This window comes from Ictalurus punctatus, chromosome 5 (assembly GCF_001660625.3).
Source record: "Ictalurus punctatus breed USDA103 chromosome 5, Coco_2.0, whole genome shotgun sequence".
Lineage (NCBI taxonomy): Eukaryota > Metazoa > Chordata > Actinopteri > Siluriformes > Ictaluridae > Ictalurus > Ictalurus punctatus.
In genome coordinates, this window is record NC_030420.2 from 28,869,547 (window position 1) to 28,891,466 (window position 21,920).

The following is a 21,920-nucleotide window of genomic DNA, read 5'->3' on the forward strand; positions in this document are numbered from 1 at the left end:
GTCTTTGGACTGGGGGAGGAAACCGGAGTACCCGGAGGAAACCCCCGCAGCACGGGGAGAACATGCAAACTCCAAACACACAGGGCCGTGGCGAGAATCAAACCCTCAACCCTGGAGGTATGAGGCAAACATGCTAACCACTAAGCCACCGTGTGCCCCAACATGACAGCCATCAGTGAAAAACAAAAATGGTTATACTCCAGGAACTGTCATTTTTGTGCGCACTTTTGTTCCTCATGATTTGACAAGTCAAGATTTTATTTTTATTCTGTGGTTAAGCCATGTTTTTTTTTTTTTTTTTTTTTTTACAGGTACAGCTGTGGGTTTCGAGCAAAATCTGTGTTTTTCTCTCTGTGTTTGGATCCGTGAGCCATAATGACCTCCTGCTGTACCGACTCTTTTCAGACAAACTGTTCATTTTAGACTTTGCAGACAGACGTCTTGTCCAGATGGATTAAGAGAATATTAAGAGATTAAAAGATATTTCCACCAGTCAGGAAGTGATCCTGTATGAATACAGCTTTAGTGGAATAATGCTATTTTATATGCTAGCTAGTTCGGTGTGGTGAATATTAGAAAATGGCTAAAAAAAGAGGATATTTTTTAAACATAAAAAAGTCCACACTACTAGTGTAATTAAATTATTACACCAACCCAGTGAGAGTATGTTGTAAGGTGTTGTATCAAATACCGTGCTGAGAAAAAAGTATTTGCCTGATCTCTTCTGTTTTCGTGTATATCTCATAGTAAATAATTTTAATACAATATAAAACAAAGACAACCTGAGTAAACACACAATACAGCTTTCATTTATTATTATATTAAAGCAAAAAAAAGAGTTATCCAACACCTATCACCAATGTGAAAAACTAATTGCCCTCTTAAATTTAAAATCTGGTTGTGCCACCTTTAGCAGGAAGAACTGCAACCAAACGCTTCTGATAACTGGAGATCAGTCTTTCACTTACTTCTAGGACTAGGATTTACTTCTATGCTTTGGATCATTGTCTTGCTGAATAATGCAGTCGTGCTTGAGTTTCAACTTACGGACTGAAGGCCGGACATTCTCCTTTAGGATTGTCTGACAGAGAGCAGAATTCATGTTTCCCTCAATTATTGAAAGTTGCCCAGGTCCTAAAGCAGCAAAGCATCCCCACACCATCACACTTCCTCCACCATGCTTGACCGTAGGTATAATGTTCTTTTTGTGGAATTCTGTGCTTGTTTATGCCAGATGTAACGGGACTCCTGTCTTCCAAACAGTTCCACTTTTGACTCATCAATCCACAGAGCAGAATTTTTCTTGGCAAAATTCAGACGAGCTTTAACATTCTTCTGGGTTGGCAGTGGTTTTCACCTCGCCACTCTTCCATGGATGCCATTTTTGCCCAGTGTCTTTCTGATAGTGAAGTCCTGAACAGTGACCTTTACTGATGCAAGAGAGGCCTATAAGTCCTTTTATGTTGTCCTTGACTCTTTTGTGACTTGCTGGATGAGTCGTTGCTGTGCTCTTGGAGGAATTTTTAAAGGTCGGTCACTTCTGGGAAGGTTCACTACTGTGCTATTTTTTCCATTTGGACATAATGCCTCTCACTGTGGTTGTTTGGAGTCCCAGAGCCTTTGAAATAGCTTTGCGACCCTTCCCAGACTGATGTATTTCAGTCACCTTCTTCCTCATCATTTCTGGAATTTCTTTTAATTTCTATTTAAGTGTAGATCTGATTGAACAGGGTTTGCAGTAATCAGGCCTGGTTGCGTCTAGTCCAGCTGAACTTCGTTATGAACGCAGTTTCATAGATTTGTGGAATTAGTAACTATTTGGGGGTGTGGTGGGGGTGGGGGGGGGGGGTACATTTTCACACAGGTCCAGTTGGTATTGGATACATTTTTGCTTCAATAAATAACATTTTCATTTAATAACTGTATTTGTGTTTACTCAGGTTGCCTTTATTTCATCTTAGATTTTGTTTTAATTTCTAAAACAATTTAGTATGAGATATACACAAACAACAAAAAAAATAAATTGACCAAAAAAAACCCCCAAAAACATTCATGCTTGAGGAACCGCTTCTTACCATTATACTTGCATACAAAGTGTTTGCCCAGGACTTCCCCAAAATCCTTGTTTATATATAATGCGGTGTGATATTTGCAGAGGATTTAAGAGCAGTACAGTGCGGATCATATTCCATCACCTCCACACGATGTGTGATATTCAAATAAAGTGAAATTAAATTGCAAACGTTATCAAATATCAAAACAGAGCCCAAAGTACAATCTGGTCCTCCACCATGATAAACCCACCCCTAACACATTCATAAAACTTACACAATGGGCGCTCATTCCCATCCACACCAAAGCAGTGAACATAGAGTTTTTAAAATGTCTAAACCGTGAAGGGAGATTCTCAAAAAGTTTACTATCTTTAAGATCTTCAAAATATCTGTATATGTGTGGCCGGGGCTTAAAATAGTAGACTTTTAGAGTTTGCAAGCAGACGTCTTGGATTAAGAGAAGATATGTGCACATATCAGGAAACAATGGACGAGCTTTGTCTACGTACCATTTGTACTGGAAGCTCATTCGATGGAGTGAGTAAATAAGCAAAGATCACAGATTATACTGACCAATACAATGACCTAATACAACTGGAATAAAGCATCACACACATCACAGTTTCTATATACAAATATTAGAAGAAATGATGGACATGAAAATTCATTAATATTTGTATCAGTCTTGATTCTGTACCATAAATGTGAAAGTCTGATATGTAAATATGGAATGAACAAAACAAAAACAACAACAACAAAAAAACAATTTTAGCCTGTCTGTGCAAAAGTTCGTCCCTTAAAGTCTCCATAAAATCAAATTAGAAGTTTTATGGCTTTTAGTATGAATATGTTAGTCTTAAGATTATCTATAAGCTAGGGTGCTCCAAAATGACAAAATTCACATTTAGAAGATATATGCGTTCAGAATTTACAGTCTCTCTCTACCATCAATACGGATCAACAATTTTGATGACATCATTCTGCACTTCAGCTTCTCATCAGATTTTCCATCCAATCAACTGCTCTCTAGCATCTGAAATGTCCCGCCCCTAACATTTTAAAAATCCATGGTACTAATTCTCAAGTACGGCTTAGCCTGGGCTGTGAGGTTAGCTAAACACTATTGGCAATTTTTTTTTAAAGGGGGCGGATCCAGACTAGATGTCCCGCCCTGACTTCCTTTTTCAGTGGAAATTACGTCAACACATCGTATAACACTGCATGTTTCAAGGCGCTTCAAAGGGACTTTAAGTCAGCTTACAGGTCCTTTATAGAGAACACAATACAAGAACCTGTCACGTGCGTGAAATAATACATTTTAATAAAACATTACTATAATTATAGCAGACTTCACTCAGTAAAAACATCTGCGTCAGGCTTTCAGAACATCTACGTAAACAATGTATAAAGCTGGATTTGACGTATGAAGTGGAAAAGTGTGAAACGATGTATGTGGCTCTGTTGCACTGAACGAATGTGACCCGCTTCAAGCGGTCAGAACAGCCGTGTGTTTGATGCCCTGCTTCCAAGCACTTGTGCACAGTAGACTGGTGATTACTTAATGCTCCACTGCACTCTGCACTCATGTGCGCTTTTGAAACTGGATACACAAAATCGATCACTTTAATACGCTCCTTGGATGCAACTCGCACATCAGAAGTGTACCAGTGTATATTCAATTTGTAGCATTAATTCTAGCATTAAGTCAGCTTCGGCTCTATGAGTCGAACATACAGGAATAGCCAACAGCTGTATCACAAGGAAGGATGGGAATATACTACATGCTACATCATGATGTTGGGTTTGGTATTTTTATCCAAATTTTTTGGCTAACCATTTTAGGATAGCAGAACGTTTTCTGAGCGTTATGGTCCTACAAACGTTTGCTTGTCAGAACATTTCATCTACGTGGCAGAATGGAGGATGCTCGGTTGCCCCTAGGTGTGAATGAGTGTGTGAATACATGCAAGTATTGTGTCCTGTGACCGACTGGCATCTCATCCAGGGTATATTCCAGCCCAGTATTCCAGATGCACCATGATTGTGACCAGGATAAAAATCTTTCCCGAGGATGAACGAATGTATGAATGAATAACAGTTTTCTGGATGTTTTGGAGAACTTTCATAGACCATTTTTCACTGAAGGAACGTTAACGTGAACATGTTAGATTTTTGTCTAATTGCCAAACAGTTTGTGAGCAATCTGAATAAACCATTATAACACACAGGGCTGGACAAATCAGTAGTCCTAGTGCCCTGGGATAATCAGATTTCAAGACTAGACTTGCACTACACACATGAGCTGAGGGATACAACCTGGCTGATGGTAAAACCGTTCTCACAGGAGGATTAACTAGAATGCAAGGGTGATCGTTTCAGAACAAGCAGGAGTATGGAAACACTAACAAAACCGCGTCATTTATGGGTTAACCATACTGTATTATGAGAAAATAAATACACTAGCCAACTAGAGATAGACACTATCCTTGCATACAATATGAGGATGGAACACCAGAACTCATAGCGAAAACTTTCTCCAATGACTTACTGATCTCTTTTCAAGGTCATGAACATAACACAACGTGCTACATTCCATTCGATTAAAGACTATTGCTGCATTCGACGAAAAGTTGTAACCAGGGATGGGCGATATCTTATCGTTTGAAATTCTCCCAACGATTAGAAATAGTCTTCCCGTGATGATAACGATAAAGCCTAGTCGATGACGTATTCGTGTGCGACGGTCTGCGACCCGATCGCAGCTCACGTGCAGAGCGAAAACAAGTACGGCGGAAGGCAGATGTGAAGCTGAGGAGGAGTTTATCGTTAAACGAGAAGCTACCTCTACGATCTGGAATTGGTTCGGTTACCGAAAATGTTACTTTTCGATCAATGTTTGTGTTTCTGAGGCTCTCAAGATCACAGCTATCACTTGTAGCTAAAAACAGTGGTGCACGGTACTATATCTTATATCGTCACTGATATCGCTGTCGCAATAAATACCGGAAAATATCATGATGTAGTTTTAAGTCCATATCGCCCATCCATAGTTGTAACTCGTAATCGAGGAAAAATCAAAGAAAAACTCAGAATTCCTACTGAGGAACTCAGGGATGGTCACCTCAACCCCCAAGTTCAGCAAGTGGCGTCAAATCAACATGGCTACCCACAGCGTAAATGTACATTTTAAAAAAGCTGCCCTTCTTACCTTTAAATCAGTTATGCTGTATAATCAAGTATTTACTTTACATCAATTGGCATAGAGACATTTTAGTTTGTTAAAACGGTAGCACTGACTATACAGTTTGTTGACATGGAGGCGTCCATGATGTTGTTCCATTTTTTAGCATGAATGCATGGAGGTTGAAAATGATTACTTCCCACTTCCGAGGTCAGCCAAATTCGGCATTACTACACACATGTCCAATTCATGTATTTGTTTGTGAGGTCTGTTTTGTGTTCATGCACGTAACTGTCTAACTAGCTTGCCGAACGTTATCACGTTATAACATTAGTGTTACAGTATGTAAGCTACAGTACCATTCTTTTCAGCCTAGTCAGTTAGGTACCCAGGTAACAAAAACATGGAACTGGGCAGCACACTGGAGCTTTTACTTGCCTGGTGGGCATGATAATTAATTTATCATTTGTCTACTCTGCTTTGGGAGACCATTCATTACGTACCGTAATGTTACAGCCTGAGCTTCTTAGACGCCTTCAAACACTTCACTAAACATCACCATAATATTCTTTGTTAATAGGATTAGCATTGTTTTTGACTAGAATCCCGCAGTGGTCTGGTTGTAACCGGAACTAATTTATTATACCTGCCGAAAACCAGGACTACAATGTCAGAAATATCCGAGGTAGTGGTGGCTCAACGGTTATTGCTCTGGGTTAATGATCCCAGGGTTCTGGGTTACTGATCAGAAGGTCAAGCCCCAGCACTACCAAGGCTCTTAACCCTGTCTGCTCCAGGAGCGCCGTATCATGTCTAACCCTGCGCTCTGACTCCAGCTTCCTAACAAGCTAGGATATGCGTAGAAAAGAATTCCACTGTGCCGTAATGTATATGTGACAAATAAAGGCGTCTTGTTCAATGTCAGGAATATCCAGGTATAATTCAGAGTCTTATCGACTACACCACATGCCACAAAACCTGTACGATGAGAAACCCTGTGTGTGACAACTCTCCTCCAAAGCTCTTGGGTACAGTTGAGAAGGGATAGACATATTTCACAGACTATTTCACACAAATTAGACTGCAGCTGGACCATTCATCCTCAGAGTTATCCAATTCCCTTCTCTCTCTCTCTCTCTCTCTCTCATATACACGCAGAGCTCAATTCATTTGCGAGAGAAGATCCAAAGGGTTTATTACTGTAAGAAGGCATCCTAAAGATCGCTAACAGCAGTATTAAAGAGGCTCAATGTTTTGAGCTTAAGTGTGGAGGATTATATCGACATGGCGCGGGGAAAAAAAGAGAGAGAGAAAATTCCATATCGTCACAACAAGCGGAAGAAACTTTTTAATAAATGTGAATAACTGCATGTCAGCTTTTTATTACTAACATATTTTTTTTTATTAAGGTTTTGAATAACAGGAATAGAAGTACTCCAAAGGCAGCTCAATCGTTTTAATTTCTCTTGCAGGCAATTATTCAACGTGTCAGAATTTCTGAATGATTTGACAAAAAAAAAATCGACTGAGTTATGAGATAAAGAAATGCATGAACATCTGGTGGTGATGCTTAATTGCTTCGTCCTAACAAAATGCTGACTTCCTTATGCAGCCATTAAATACTGTGCAGCTCTCAATGAACGCACACATGCCAGCTTTCGAGTGTGTGTGGGTGTGGGTGTGTGTGGGTGTGGTTTACCTGTCATTGTCGGCGTTCTTGAAGGCCGGGAGGATGTTCCTGAAGCTGCTGTTGCGGTCGAGCTTGGGTTGACTCTTGGTGCGCTTTATGGAGCCTTTCAACCTTCGGCTCAGGAAGCCCTGGACAGGAAGTGGCAGAGACACGCAAACACTCAGCTCATGCGTTCTTTAACGGGAAAAATAAAAAATAAATACCCACTATACACCGGCAACCAACCCGGCACATCTGTAAATAAATCTTTTTTTTCTTTCCTCCCTTTCTCTCCTTCTAAATCTTTCCTCTCATCCGTGGCGTCTGACGGAGAGGTGGGTTGCCGTGCAGATTGAGATACATGCACACACACACATGCGCACACACACAACGCTCTCACATCTGCTCATGCTGCTGATGTGAGACGCCCCTCAAAGTCGGTGTTACCATGGAAACTGTGGGTTGGCATGGAAGGACAGAGATGTGCGGGGGGGGGGGGGGGGGGGGGGGGATACCGGTGCACCGGTTGGCAAAAAGAGAACTGAAGTGCAGCTTCACAAACGCAGACCAGATTAAATACAGATGAAAAAATATTAGATTGTTCATACAAATACCAAAAGTATTTAGAAATTAATAAAGAGGAGAAGGAACCAGGCAGAAATGGAGCACAGGACTGCACATTTCATTAAGGACACAGGACCAGAGATGCAATTACTGACTGGGATAATTACTGTGTGTGTGTATGTGTGTGTGTGTGTGTGTGTGTGTGTACAGAATCACAGGAAATGAATAGATGATTGGCTTTAACAAACCCTCTAAATGAGTGTTGTTATATAATCACTGCTTTGTCAGCAAACAGAGAAAAACAAAGACGTTGTAAAGGAAAAACAGGCTGTGAGTCGGCTGTAGGCATGACTGCTGTATGTAAATACAGCCATGCGGATGTTCAATACAACACCACAACTGCGACTGTAAAATTGCTTTTCTACAAACAGTTTTATACAGTAAACAAGAAATTCATATGGAGTATGTGACATTTCGGACACGATATGACCAAATTATTTGTTTATTTTTGCTCCACTGGTGAAAATAGATCGCAAAGAAGCCACAGTCATTGGACTGCCCATAGGCTAGCTGGCTAGCTAGCTAGCTCACACTGATCTGTACATTTCCGTTAAAAGTGCTTCCAGTGAAATTGGCATCCCTTCTTGCTTTTCATCGTCAACTGACAAGCTTTCGTATTCGAAGTCAGACGTTAAATTCATGACAGTCGGATGGTTTGCTATGTCCATTGATAATGTTGCTAACTCTACTGTAGTAATAGTTTCAGTGGGACTGTTGCTAGAACTGGAATTTTACATGGAGATCACAGAGAGATGTCACAGTAAAGTTAATACCTTAAAGCACACCTTTTATGGTTTTGAAATGTGCCTAATTTTGTTTGAGGTCTCCTGCAATAGATTTACATACATCCAGGTTCACTGCAGCATTGCCTTTTTTCCCCCAGTGTTAAAAACGACTCATTAAATGATTCGTTCTAAAGGATTCATTCTAAGCTCCTCCTGTCAGAGAGCATAATCTGCTCTGATTGGTCAGATGGCCCAGTCTGCTGTGATTGGTCTACCACTGTCTGACCAGAGGCGAGGCTTTTTGTTACGAACCTACGTAGGTTATTACAAGAAGTAAGTATGGAATCACTAACGACTCATTTTAGCTGTTCAGAATCGGTTCCTTCATTTGGGAGTCAATAACTCCGTTTGTCGTCCGCTTTGTTTTTTGAAACTTTGCAGACGTTTTTACATTCACAAACAGCTCAAATACACTACATGAAAGGTAATATTTGAAAAACCATAATAGGTGCACTTTAATATCAGCACCCTTGGAACACCGCTCATCCAATCAAATTAGTGGACTGCTGCATAATAAATTACATATTTTTTACTTTAAAAAAAAAACAAAACAAACATATATATATATGTTACATATGAATTGTTTTTAAATGTTATATTTGTTACATGCACTTCAATTTAGCTTTTTTTTTTTTTTTTTACAATCAGCATTAGAGAAATCTTTAGTACTGTCATAACCATATAGTTTAACAGTGGCGACGTAACGGCGTTCAGAGTCAGTGTCAGAAAATCAATCCCAGAATGCCTTTTTCTGCACACCATTTACAGGTTTCAGATTACTGTTACAATGACATCCAATTAAAAATGCTTCTTTTGATTTTTCATCTTTTAACACTCAGGCTATTTATCTGTCCCTATTACTTTTCAAATGGAAAATTTATTAAGGGATTCTACCATATCGTGTTTATTTAAAAAAAATATATTATTTAAGGATACTTCCCATCTTTAGTCATTTTTGCAGACAAATTAAGAGAAAACAAAATATCATGCAAAAGAAGATGCCGAGGAAGTGAATGGGATGGATGGTTTTGAATTTCATATGAAGATTAAGCTGCTCAAGCAGCTGAAACCCGGCGTGATGTTTATGAAATAATTCTCCATTCAACATCATGGGCTCGAGGGGTTCACGAATATGAACTCCTAATCATCTGAAATTTTGTCAGAAATGTCAAACCCTGTACTTCTAACCTTATTTCCAAACTTTCCCACTTTGAAGATGCATGATGTTACCCTGTCAGGAACAATGATATGAAGAGGCACAGAGGCAAAGCGCAGAGCTGTATGTGATACTTTACTGTGGTGTAACCTCTCCTCAGAGTGGTTTGAACACCGTGACATTTGCTGCGTAACCTCCGGGCGGAGATATTAATCACACAGACAATGGGATGTTTGATGATGAGCCACTTCTGTAATGAATATCCTCTGGTGGTGAGCTAGAAGAGGTTACAGGACAATACTGGATCAATGTAACATCTTATAGCTCTTTCTTACCGTACTTCTAAATCAATATACGATGACCTGAGATACGATCAGATACCTTATGGATGGAAATAAGGCAAAGCTGGCCATGTGTTAGAATGTAGAGCAAACCTTCTACCACTTCGCTGTGAAGAATCCCAAAGCAATTCGGTAAACATTTAGAAAAATTAGTAAAAATGTTCAGAATGTGCAAAGTTCAAATAAAAGAGAGAAGATATTTCAGTTATGCTGCCACCCCCCTCGCTGTCGAAAGCTCAGCCTTCGGCTCAGTCCATACTTTCAGCTGAGTTGTGTCTATGTGCCAAATTCTTCTCATGCTTACCTGCTGAGGCTGACTTTTTTCCTTACATTCTCTCCTTGGCTTCTCGTCTCTTCACTCTTGGTAATCTTTACACCAGTCTTAAACTAGACGGATGCCCTGTCCCAAACGGTACAGTTGTAGTCTTCGAGTGCTTCGAGCGCAAGCTCCTTCCATACGCCCGTACTGCTTTAACATGAAGCAGTAACCTAAAAACTGTTATTAGCAATATTTTGCAGAGAGTTGATGAGTGAAGAGTGGATGAAGCAAAAATACAGCCAACAGCAGAAACCACTGAGAGGTGGCGTGAATAACATTGATTATCTCATTACAATGGGACCTGTCTAGAGGTGGGATATATTAGGCGACAAGTGAACAGTCAGTTCTCGAAGTTGACGTGTTGAAAGCAGGAAAAATGGGCAAGCGTAAGGATCTGAGTGACTTTGAGAGTGAAGGGACAGATTGTGATGGCTGGATGACTGAGTCAGAGTGTCTCCGAAATGATAGGTCTTGTGAGGTGTTCCCGGTATGCAGTGGTTAGTACCTACCATCAGTGGTCCATGGAAGGACAACTGGTGAACCGGTAACAGGCTCATGGGCGCCCAAGGGTCATCGATGTGTGTGGGGAGCAAAGGCTAACCCGTCTGCTCCGATCGTACAGAAGAACTACTGTTGCACAGATCACTGAAAACATTAACGCTGGCTATGATGGAAAGGTGTCAGATCAGCTTTGTGATACTGACCATGTTAACCGCTTTGTACAAATGTCAGCTTTTCCATGAGTCTTATCAGACGACACGCCGATGGATTTTACACAAACGTTTGGAGTCCGTGTCAGCTCAAGTGCACACTAAAAGCAAAAATGGGATGTCCGAAAGTACTAAGAGAGTCTGAAATTCATGAAAATATTTCTAAGATTCTACTTTTAACTTTTCAAGTTGTTGCTGTAATGAAAACCTTTGTATTAATGAAAAAGAATGCCAAACAGAAGCCTTTTCTCTAGTGCTCTCTTGAGGACTTTTGGACCCCTCTCTATATATAGCTGAAAGTCTTGTGGGTTTGGAACGACATGAGGGTGAGTAAGTGATGACAGAATTCTCATTTTTGGATGAACTATCCCTTTAAGTTTTATTGTTCACTGCCATGCACCTGTACAAGTGTCTGAATAAATAACGACTCAGTTCTCAACTCTCCGCCAGTATCACGAAGAAGCCGTTGCATTATGCTGAAAACAATAGCAGGGAACATCCTGGTCCTTCCACTATATGAGACGACGACACCTGGAAAAAGAAAACCCCAAAATCACCGAAGTGCAGAGCTGAATTTGGGACAAAGCCAGAGCTGCGGGTTGTCCAATACTCACTCATGCACTTCAAGCATGCACTTAATCCCGAATAGTAACAGCTCTAAGGGCACACAGTGTTCTGCCTCTTGGTACTGCTCATGTACTGTGATCTATGAGGCTTTTAAAGCTGTTCCAATCCTTTAGATGAGCCACAGAGACTTGCTTTGGTCAGATGAAGGTTGTGCTCTCTATAGGCGTGTACCGCTGCAAATATACAACACTAAAAGGTTGCCTTGTTTGTTAATGAGATCAGTCGGTTAATCAAATCAGCTGGTGGTGTGCAGGGCTGCATCCAAATTCCCACACACTCAATCTCAATTTCTGTCCACTTGCTCTCTTTTCGTCTACAGGTATCTCGTTTTTTTTTTTTACAAATTAAGTACCATTTTTCCAAACTTTAGGAGGCTGTGTGTCAATAAAGTGAAGTGAATTTAGTACTTTGCACCATTGGAAAAATGTCCAAGATGGCTGCCACCAAAACACTATATATTTTGTTCTTTTATTTATTTATTTATTTAATGGCATACAGTTTGAAGTATTGTTCATCTTTATAATATTATTACCCTAAGCTGTGCAATGTCTTAAACCCCAATTAGCAAACAGAGACAATATGTATAAACTTGAACGAACATGTTAATGAGATTTCGGGAGACAGGTATCTATTACTTATATCCGTATCTGTATTGTATTTGTATAAGTGTTTCATTGTGTATGTGAATACGTGTATATTTTTGCTAAACCAACTCTTTAAGGCTAACATTTACATTATATAAGGTGAATATAAGGTGTACCTTTTAGTTCTACTTATAATTAATTTTTCGAGAGCATTCAAAGATGATCCTTCTGCCGAAACTCTCCTTAAGTATCTCCTTAAACTTCATTCACGGCTGACTGCTCCGGGAAGGAGCGCTACGATTTGCTCTAAACCAATTAAAGCAGCTACCTGCTGCTGAAAAAAAGAATTCCATATCGAATATCACTTAGAGCAGATTGTAATCTACAGCATGCCTTTGCTAAAAGCCTACATCAGACGGAGCAACCGAGGAAACAATCCATCTAACAACATTATCCACAGCCGGAAGCCAGACTGTCTGTCCTGGCTCAGTTTGGGACTCGTCTATTTGTGTGTGTGTGTGTGTGTGATTGAGAAGGAGATAGAAAGTGCATGAAAGCAGTTCAGAAACTTTAAGGGGTGAAAGGGGAGCCCTAACCGTCATCTCCTAACATCACTAGTACATCTCAGCATGTTTGAGGAATTAAGTTTCTCCTGGATGAGCATCTCTGTGTTCCTCACACCACGGGTGTTCCAACATGTTCCAGGTCCTGTTCCATTAACACGGCCCTCAACACCGTGAGTCGTGTGTGCAGACAGAATCAGCGGGGCTTTCCAAGAGTCCCACAGGAACCCGGTAGACATATCCACACATCCCTCATCAGCATGCGCTTGGTGTATTCATACCGGCATGCTTACGTACAGTACACACCGTACGATTGGCTCGGCGTCTGCTAATGGATCCTGCCATTAGTTTGGCTGTGTAATTAGGAGCAGCATGGGGTTGAATAGGCTGCTTGTTTACCTGAGCCTCTGCAGGGTAAATAGCACAAACGTGGCAGGGCAGACTGTGAATACAGGAAGAGAGCAAACACAATGACTGTGAAAATGCCTTGGGCGCTTTAATCCCTCTGAAGGACTCCAGAGAAATGCAGTCAGCTTTTGGAATGTAAAAAAAGAAAAAAAAGAAAGACAACTTGGGAAATCAAACAGCAGCATGTTTAATACCACTTAATAACTCAAAAATTTTTTTAAAAAATGCCTCAAACAGAAATGAGTTCAGCTCAGTATTGTGGCACCAAACAGTAGGCACACATATGATAAAACATACTGAAACAAATCTGTCTGCACTGTCATTATGGTAACTAGTGCCAACCATGACGCAGTATGTTCTCTCCTAATACAAGCTTACGTAACACACAATTAGGTATTCGGCTGATGGGTGATCCTGATGGGTGCGACTGAAAAAAGGCCATAAAGGCATGATGTGCCGCTGACAGCGAGACAAAGCAGGCAGAAGAGGCGGGCAACCAGCTGTGGCCATGATACACACACACACACACACACACGGCCCTCACTCACTCGCTTGCTCATGGCCCATCGAATTCTTTAAAAAGTTAATTCCACTGTTAATTACCTATAATATTTAGTATTCAAATGTATTTGAATATTATTGAGCTGATCATATTATTCTGCCACAGACAGACAAACAGCAGTAGTCCTACACTTTACGGTCATATCGCATAAACAATCTCAAGTATTCTGTCGACATACATGTTATACCATCCATCCATCCATCCATCCATTTTCCATACAGCTTACTTACATATCCTACTTGGGGTCACGTGGAGACTGGAGCCTATCCCAGGGAACTCTGGACAGAACACGGGGGACACCCTGGACGGAATGCCAACCCCTCGCAGGGCACAATCCCACACACATTCACACACTACGGACAATTTGGAAATGCCAATCAGCCTACAACGCATGTCTTTGGACTGGAGGAGGAAACCAGAGTACCCGGAGGAAACCCCCGCAGCACAGGGAGAACATGCAAACTCCAGGCACACAAGGAGCAGGCGGGATTCGAACCTCCAAGCCCGGAGATGTGAGGCAAACATGCTAGCTACTAAGCCACCAAATATAAATATATTATATACTGTAAATACAAATATACAGAGAAACTGTCGTGCTGCTGCACCACCACACCACAAAAACACAAACATAGCATAAATAAATAAATAAATAAATAAATAAATAAATAAATAAATCTATAATATTCCCATTACTTCTATAGAGCTTGTTCTACAACTTATTTTTTATTTTCATTTTGAGTCATTAAAAATTTTTGTTTATTACAATATCATAGGGTTAATGTATATTTTAACAGAGCATCAAATATCTGAGCAAGGAAGAACGAATCCAAATAATTCTACTCATAGGAATTTGTGTATTTAAAAAAAATTTGTGTATAAAAGTTCTGTATATGACAGCTTTTGTTTCGCTGTTTTCTCCCATGATGCTCAGACATCGTGAACTGTATATGAAATACATTTTTTGGGGTGAAAAGGACCTTTTATTTCAGTTTCTACCACACCGCTGTTAAATTTCTCGATCTGACTGGTCAGAATATAAGGATTCTCACAGTAGTGCTGGCAAATCATAGGTTTACATTAACGTGCTTGTTTGTATATGATATCTTCTCTATTCTTAGTGCTTAGTGGTTAGCACGTTCGCCTCACACCTCCAGGGTCGGGGGTTCGATTCCCACCGTGGCCCTGTGTGTGTGGAGTTTGCATGTTCTCCCCGTGCTGCGGGGTTTCCTTCGGGTACTCCGGTTTCCTCCCCCAGTCCAAAGACATGCATGGTAGGCTGATTGACGTGTCCAAAGTGTCCGTGGTGTGTGAATGTGTATGTGATTGTGCACTGCGATGGATTGGCACCCTGTCCAGGGTGTACCCCGCCTTGTGCCCGATGCTCCTTGGGATAGGCTCCTTGTTCCCCCGTGACCCTGAAGAAGCATAAGCAGTATAGAAGATGGATGGATGGATGGATGGATCATTGCTATAGAGAAGTTTTCTCGAAGGAGAGTTTGATTAAACATTGATGTAGAGGTCAGTGACAGTGCTTTGTAACAGTCAGAGGTGTTTTTCATTAATGCTTCTCATTTAAAGAGCCTCTCCAGTGGGCTTGCATGTTCACTGATGCGTTACTCTAATAGCTCCTCGTTTTAAACCCGACGTATAGAAAGTGCCTTCTTGCACCCGAGCTTATTTTGTTGAGCTAATACAATTTAGTTGATAGTGAACAGCGGTAATGCATTTTTATTATAATCTGACCATCAAATACAGATGATATTTACTCACTCATAGTGAAAAAGTACAGAAATGAGAATGTGAACTGATGCATGAGTCACAGGAAGTGCGAAATCACGTCTCTGTTTCTTAATTTGTGCTATTTGTCATTGAATTACGGTCGAATGTGTTTAAAGGAGTTTTACTCGACACTCAACAAAAACAAAGTGGAACAAGTGTGAAAGGGAAACAAAAACTAATAGAAAACAGACCAATATGTATCAGCTTTGCAAGAAATGTTGCATTAAGACAAATAAATCAGATGCATTTGTAGTATTTCCACTATGGCCATAGAAATTATTATTATTATTTTTTTAAGGTTTCTCATTTACAGCCTATTGGTAAACCTCTACTTGGTCTCTAAACTGTACATTGTATGCAGACATATTTACATTTACATCTATTCATTTAGCAGACTCTTTTATCCAAATGATATTTGATATCATGAATGAATCGGCTTGTTATATCAGCAGACGTTTTTTTTTTTTCTACAATTAAACGCAGAAAAAATATCTTCCAATAGAACAAGATCAATTCACGCTTGAAATAAGTTTAATTTTATTTGATCATAATCTCATCATGAAATAAATGCATAATTATCAATATTCAAGATATTTTCACTTGTTAAAATATCATTTGTTGTAGCTTTGAAGCAAAAAGTAAACAAACACTAAAGGCAAAAGGGCTCATAAGAAATACGACCTCAATTACCATGATATCAGGCAACAATGTAATAAGCATACCATTATAAAATGATATAATACCACGATGTAATCCAATGAAACCCCCACTTGCAGGGATTTACATCATGCTAACCGAGGAACACTTTTGCCTCCTCATTTTATCACACAAATTTAATTTCAATTGCACTATCCCTTTAAGGCTGTCAGTGAGCCAGATGATTTCTGCCCCTCAGGCTACCCACAGGGTTGTTAAGGCCAGCTGAGGCTGGGTTACAGCCTGAAAGTCAGCAGCCCCAGGGTCAGAGCAGAGGAGACTCAGCGGACAGAGCTGCACAGCAGGGTGGGGGATGTATAGTGAAGGCAGTAAAAGACCGTCTGTTTTCCAGCTTTGTGCGTTTTATGACACCTGCATTGTCCTGATGTACCACATCTGCAGGGATTAACCTTGCAGCTCACTCGTGTGAACCCAGGTGAAGTATTAGCCTTAGAGTTAAATACACTGCCCTCGGGGTCACTAATCATCATGAACAAGGACAAAATCAATGGCACAAAAAATGTGACAATTCTGCACAGGGTGCTGCAGGACATAGTTTGTAGACTTAGTAGTAGATTTTCTTTTTTGTAAAAACCATTTAGATGAGAACAAGTTAAAGGAATACAAAATGGGGAATGGTAGAAGAGAAATGGTTCTAGGCTCACAGTGACTCTCAGGGCTGCAGAGGAGGCCTCCTCAATCGTGGATGAAGCTTTGTCCATGGTGGTGGTTCCAGGCATGCTGCGCCGACGGCCCACCCGCTCAGAGGGAGACTCTAAAATGAGAGAAAAATATTTTACTTTTGTAACGCTTCCCTTTTTTATGCATTATTTAGCCAAATACATACAGAGTATAGTGATCCGTGGCATTAATTATGCTATCAGGAAACATTTTACTATAAGAAAGCGTTAAAAGAGCACTCTCAAACACTCAAAATAATAACATATATTATATTAAATATCTTCACTGTCGGCAATCCTGAAAGAACACTACAGTTACAATCTGTTTCCAGCATGTTTCCTACTAAACCAAATGGACATACTCTAAAGCACCATATAAATGGGTTTATTTCCTTTTTTCAGGTAAGTAAAAAAAAATAAATAAATAAAAAATAAGACAATGTTGTAAGCTGTATGAAAATAGAGATGTAATGAAACCCCAAAAATGCAAAGCTTATGAACAACCCTGCATAAAAAACAGCTTAGACTAGCCTGAGATAGTCTCCTATCCTGACCAGTTTCAACCAGCATGACCAGCTAGAACCAGCCCGACCACTTAGAACCAGCCTGACCAGTTCAAACCAGCATGACCAGCTAGAACCAGCACGGCCACTTAGAACCAGCCCGACCACTTAGAACCAGCCCGACCACTTAGAACCAGCCCGACCACTTAGAACCAGCATGACCAGTTAGAACCAGCCCGGCCACTTAGAACCAGCCTGACCAGTTAGAACCAGCCTGACCAGTTCAAACCAGCATGACCAGCTAGAACCAGCCCGACCACTTAGAACCAGCCTGACCATTTAGAACCAGCATGACCAGCTAGAACCAGCCCGGCCACTTAGAACCAGCCCAACCACTTAGAACCAGCCCGACCACTTAGAACCAGCCTGACCAGTTAGAACCAGCCTGACCAGTAAGAACCAGCCTGACCAGTTAGAACCAGCCTGACCACTAAGAACCAGCCTGACCAGTTAGAACCAGCCTGACCAGTTCAAACCAGCATGACCAGCTAGAACCAGCCCGACCACTTAGAACCAGCCTGACCAATTAGAACCAGCCTGACCACTAAGAACCAGCCTGACCAGTTGGAACCAGCCTGACCACTAAGAACCAGCCTGACCCGTTAGAACCAGCTTTTAAATGTCCAAAACCTCTAGCCAAACAAAATCAGCTTGACAACTGAGACTGCTGACCAGTTAAAACCAGCTTACTGTTTTTCAGCACGGACAGATATGGAGTGTCTTTAAAATATTTCTACTTGGTTTCAATCCATTAAAGATATTCCCCTCACTTCCTTTGTTAATGGGAAGATTAATATGAATGACCCACTCTTATAGCATTCACAGTGTTTATGTTTTTCAATATGGCAGAGTGTGTAGAAGTCTAGCTAGTGGTCAATGATACTTACATACTTACATACTTACAATATGATTTTTAGTACTACAGAGTCTTTTCTGGATAATTTTCCAACACATCTGAGGAAAATGCTGATATTCCGGATGGATTTGTCCTGTTTACAATGTCACTATACCTTATAAAACGATCACACTAGCTAGCTAGCTAATATATTTTGTTACCACTTAAAGGGCAAGTGTGTGTGTGTATGTATATATATATATATATATATATATATATATATATATATATATATATATATATATATATATATATATATATATATTACCTTCCCATATCAGAATTTCAGTTCAACACATAACTCTCTGAAATGTTTGTAACATAATAATAATTGCTTCAAACAAAATCCCTTTTAGACAAAACTAACATTAGAGAAAATCTTGTATTAACGTTTCTAAAGATAAAAAACTTTAGTCCTATGGAGTCTTTACTTAGAAACTTTTACTGCATGGAGAAAAAAAAATCGAAGCAAAGTTTGATAAAGCTGATGTTTTTGTTCGTCATCACATTGCTTTTACATTGTTTGAGCACAAAAATTAAGATCTACTTCCCATTTCTCGAATATCTCGCCTCCATCATTAGCCAGCAAATGGAATTAGAAACCTTTAGAAACCATTCACAAATAAATAGCAATAAATGCAAATAATAACCAACAAAAACAATAAAAGCTTATTATCAATCAATAGAAAGTTTTTGCATTTGTTTACATCGTTCGTTTTTCACACTAAAAAGAAACTAAAAGAAACAAACAGTATTTTAGGGCATGCCAAAATGTCAGTTTGATCCATTTGTTCAGCGGTGGCTCAGTGGTAATGATTAGAAGATCATGAGTTCAGGTTCCGCTACGTCCAAGCTGCCACCCCTGGGTCTTTGAACAAGCCCCAGAAACATCTGTGCTCCAGGAATGCCCTATCACGGCTGGCCATGTGCAGTGACCCCAGCTTACTAACAAGCTAGAATATACAAAGCACTTTATTTCAGTGTACTTGCGTACGAGATAATAAATGCTCTCTTTCTTTCCTACTTTTCTTCTGCTCGACTCCATACGTTCAAGTTGCCTAGCAACAGTGTTCTCATCACATTAACCACTTGAACTGTAAAATTCAGTAAAATTCAGTGAATTGTTAGATGTGTTAATCTGAGTGCTTTGCTCATCATAGCCACTTGGTCTCGACAGGTTGAAGCTCAAAAACCTCGTCATAGTTACGCAACTGTTACACAACAGGACTGTGCTACACGCTTGGTCACAAATGCTCTAATCATGCAGTTTTTGTCCCTCATGTCCAGCCATTCCAGCATTTGACTCTACAGACAGAGGGATGGAGGGAACAGGCAGAAAGATAGAGGGAAAATTACTTATACAGAAAAAAAAAAACAAATGAGAATGTGTGCAGCTATCCTGAAAGACAGGATCTATGAAATTCATCCTTTCATATCTTTCTGCAGATTTTCAAAGGCGCCTTGGTTCGCTCTGCCCCGCTGACTTTCTCACTGTGAAAGATAAGACACTAACAAGATCAGGAACTTCAGTTTTCTCTCTACTTCTCGCGCTGGCAGGATTATTTCAATAACAAGGCTGTGGAAGAGAACAGGTGAATCACCAAGAAAAGGGAATGTGGAACGCGAACGTTAACTAAACCTGCCACTCAACAAGATCTATCGGGATTAGTTTGGGGTTTCAGGAGTTTTGGGAATCTGAGAGGGACTTTAGAGTAGAAATTTGACCAAACTGTGTCAGCAGGATGTAAACATGCATGAGCTGGTATGCTTTTATAATCTAAGTGATAACAGGCACTAACTTGTTTCATGGGCATTCTACAGTAATACATGTAACTACAAATGGATAAAAAAGAACCACGTGTTTCTTTTGAATAAAGAACAATGGCTAGCATTGGCAAGATGTTTACAAATCTTTCACACCTTATTATCGTAAGGCATTTTTGTATTATTTCTGAGTGTCTATGAAAATCCTGCCTATATTCCTAGTGAAGCAGTCATAAATATTCATAAAACAGACATGCCATTAAATAACAGATTTGTTATTTAATGGCATGCAAGCACAAGATAAATCACCTACAACAAACCAGATATTACAGAGAATTTTGTGTTCAGAGAACAAATATCTATATGTAAGAACATAAAATAATGATAATGAGTCTTTATTAATCACATATACATTACAGCACAGTGAAATTATTGTCTTCACATACCCCAGCATGTTAGGAAGCTGGGGTCAGTCATGATACAGCGCACCTGGAGCAGAGCGGGTTAAAGGCCTTGCTCAAGGGCCCAGCAGTGGCAGCTTGGCAGTGCTGGGGCTTGAACCCCTGACCTTCTGATCAGTAACCCAGCGCCTGAACCCCTAAGCCACCACTGCTAGTATGTGCAAATTAGTGCATCATCAACTGTGACTTCAAATATTGTAGTAGCCGACTATTTAGAACAGATTGGGACGCAACCTATTTCTAGATTGTTCTGTATGGTGATTGGCCACCATGTGTGTGCATGGAGTCCGGAGATATACCAGCATCCCATCTAGGGTTATTATGGAATATACTCCGGCTCCAACGCAACCCTGACCAGGATAAAGCAGTTACTTAAAATGAATGAATGAATGAATGAATGAAGTGCACCACCAGCTATTACTTTACTATACATCATAAAATAGCTTTGTAATTAAAACGACACACTTGAGATGCAGCCTGATTGCCAGTTGCTTTCTATGTTGACGTTGAAGGTAGTGTAAAAAGTAGTTTTGTGAAGGAGGTACAGATTTCAGATTTTCCCATTGGACCTGCGACTTTATAGCCAGCCATTATAAAGCTATAGGTTATTGTACAAGTAACATGGAGAGGATGTTCTATCATGGTACTCAGTGTGAATGTGTGTTTCTTTCAGCATTCCTGCAGTTCTCCTTCTCAGTACATGAACAGATTGGAATGTATGTGAGGAAGATGCCAAGCAACAACTCTTGTTTATCATCTTAATTAGCCTGGTTGGTATCGTACCATCATAATCCATATGCTCAGTGTGGTGTCATGACCAGTCTGGCGCCCTGTGGGCCCGAACGCAATCAAATGATAACAAAACGCACGTTTGCACAAACACAACATTACATGACAAGCAAAGAACACGTGCAAACATTTCACTGATAACGTGTAGCGATGCCGCAAAACAAACTGACGGCCAAGCGCTTTCATTAAATTCCGGAATATGCGATGTCCAGCACTGTGACATCACACCGATCTCAATAACTCATCTTGGACATCACACCATGTCGAAGACTTCACAGGAATCTTGCAGTGCTGCAGATGTTTACCACAAGCCTCCGTGTGATTAGCGTGACACCGATATTAACATGCACGGCTGTAATCGGTTACACCATTCTTATGTCGTTAAGCCTCTCAGTCGAGACAGATAAAGTTCTGTGCAAATGCGAATCATTAAAGGGCAATTAGAAGCTGGATAAGGCCATCAAGCACTTGCAAGCTCCCTCGCGTAATGAGCAGAGACAACAGTGCGTCAATGCTTTCTCAGGTAAAGTGATTCTCCTCACACCAGCCTGCCAATGCAGCCTGAACTCCTGACCACTCAGATCATGTTTACCCGCATCAAACACGCTGACAACACAGGAAAAGTTGAATCTGGGTGTTAGATGGGAGTTGATAAGTGGTTTTGTTGCTGCTTTAGAGCATACTTGTTTTCATGGATAAGCAAGTAATAA

The 21,920-nt window shown here is 40.3% G+C and overlaps 1 protein-coding gene across 4 annotated transcripts in view; it reads right to left on the reverse strand.

Moving 5' to 3' along the window:
- dab2ipa (DAB2 interacting protein a) overlaps positions 1 to 21,920 on the reverse strand; it is a 121,850-nt gene that overhangs the window by 60,208 nt on the left and 39,722 nt on the right. For all 4 annotated transcript variants that reach the window (XM_017468725.3, XM_017468727.3, XM_017468726.3 and 1 more), the window contains exons 2-3: positions 16,724 to 16,833; positions 6,935 to 7,053 (exon numbers count right to left, since the gene is read on the reverse strand). In XM_017468725.3, coding sequence (XP_017324214.1) covers positions 6,935 to 7,053; positions 16,724 to 16,833 — 229 coding nt within the window. The remainder of the gene's footprint in view (positions 1 to 6,934; positions 7,054 to 16,723; positions 16,834 to 21,920) is intronic.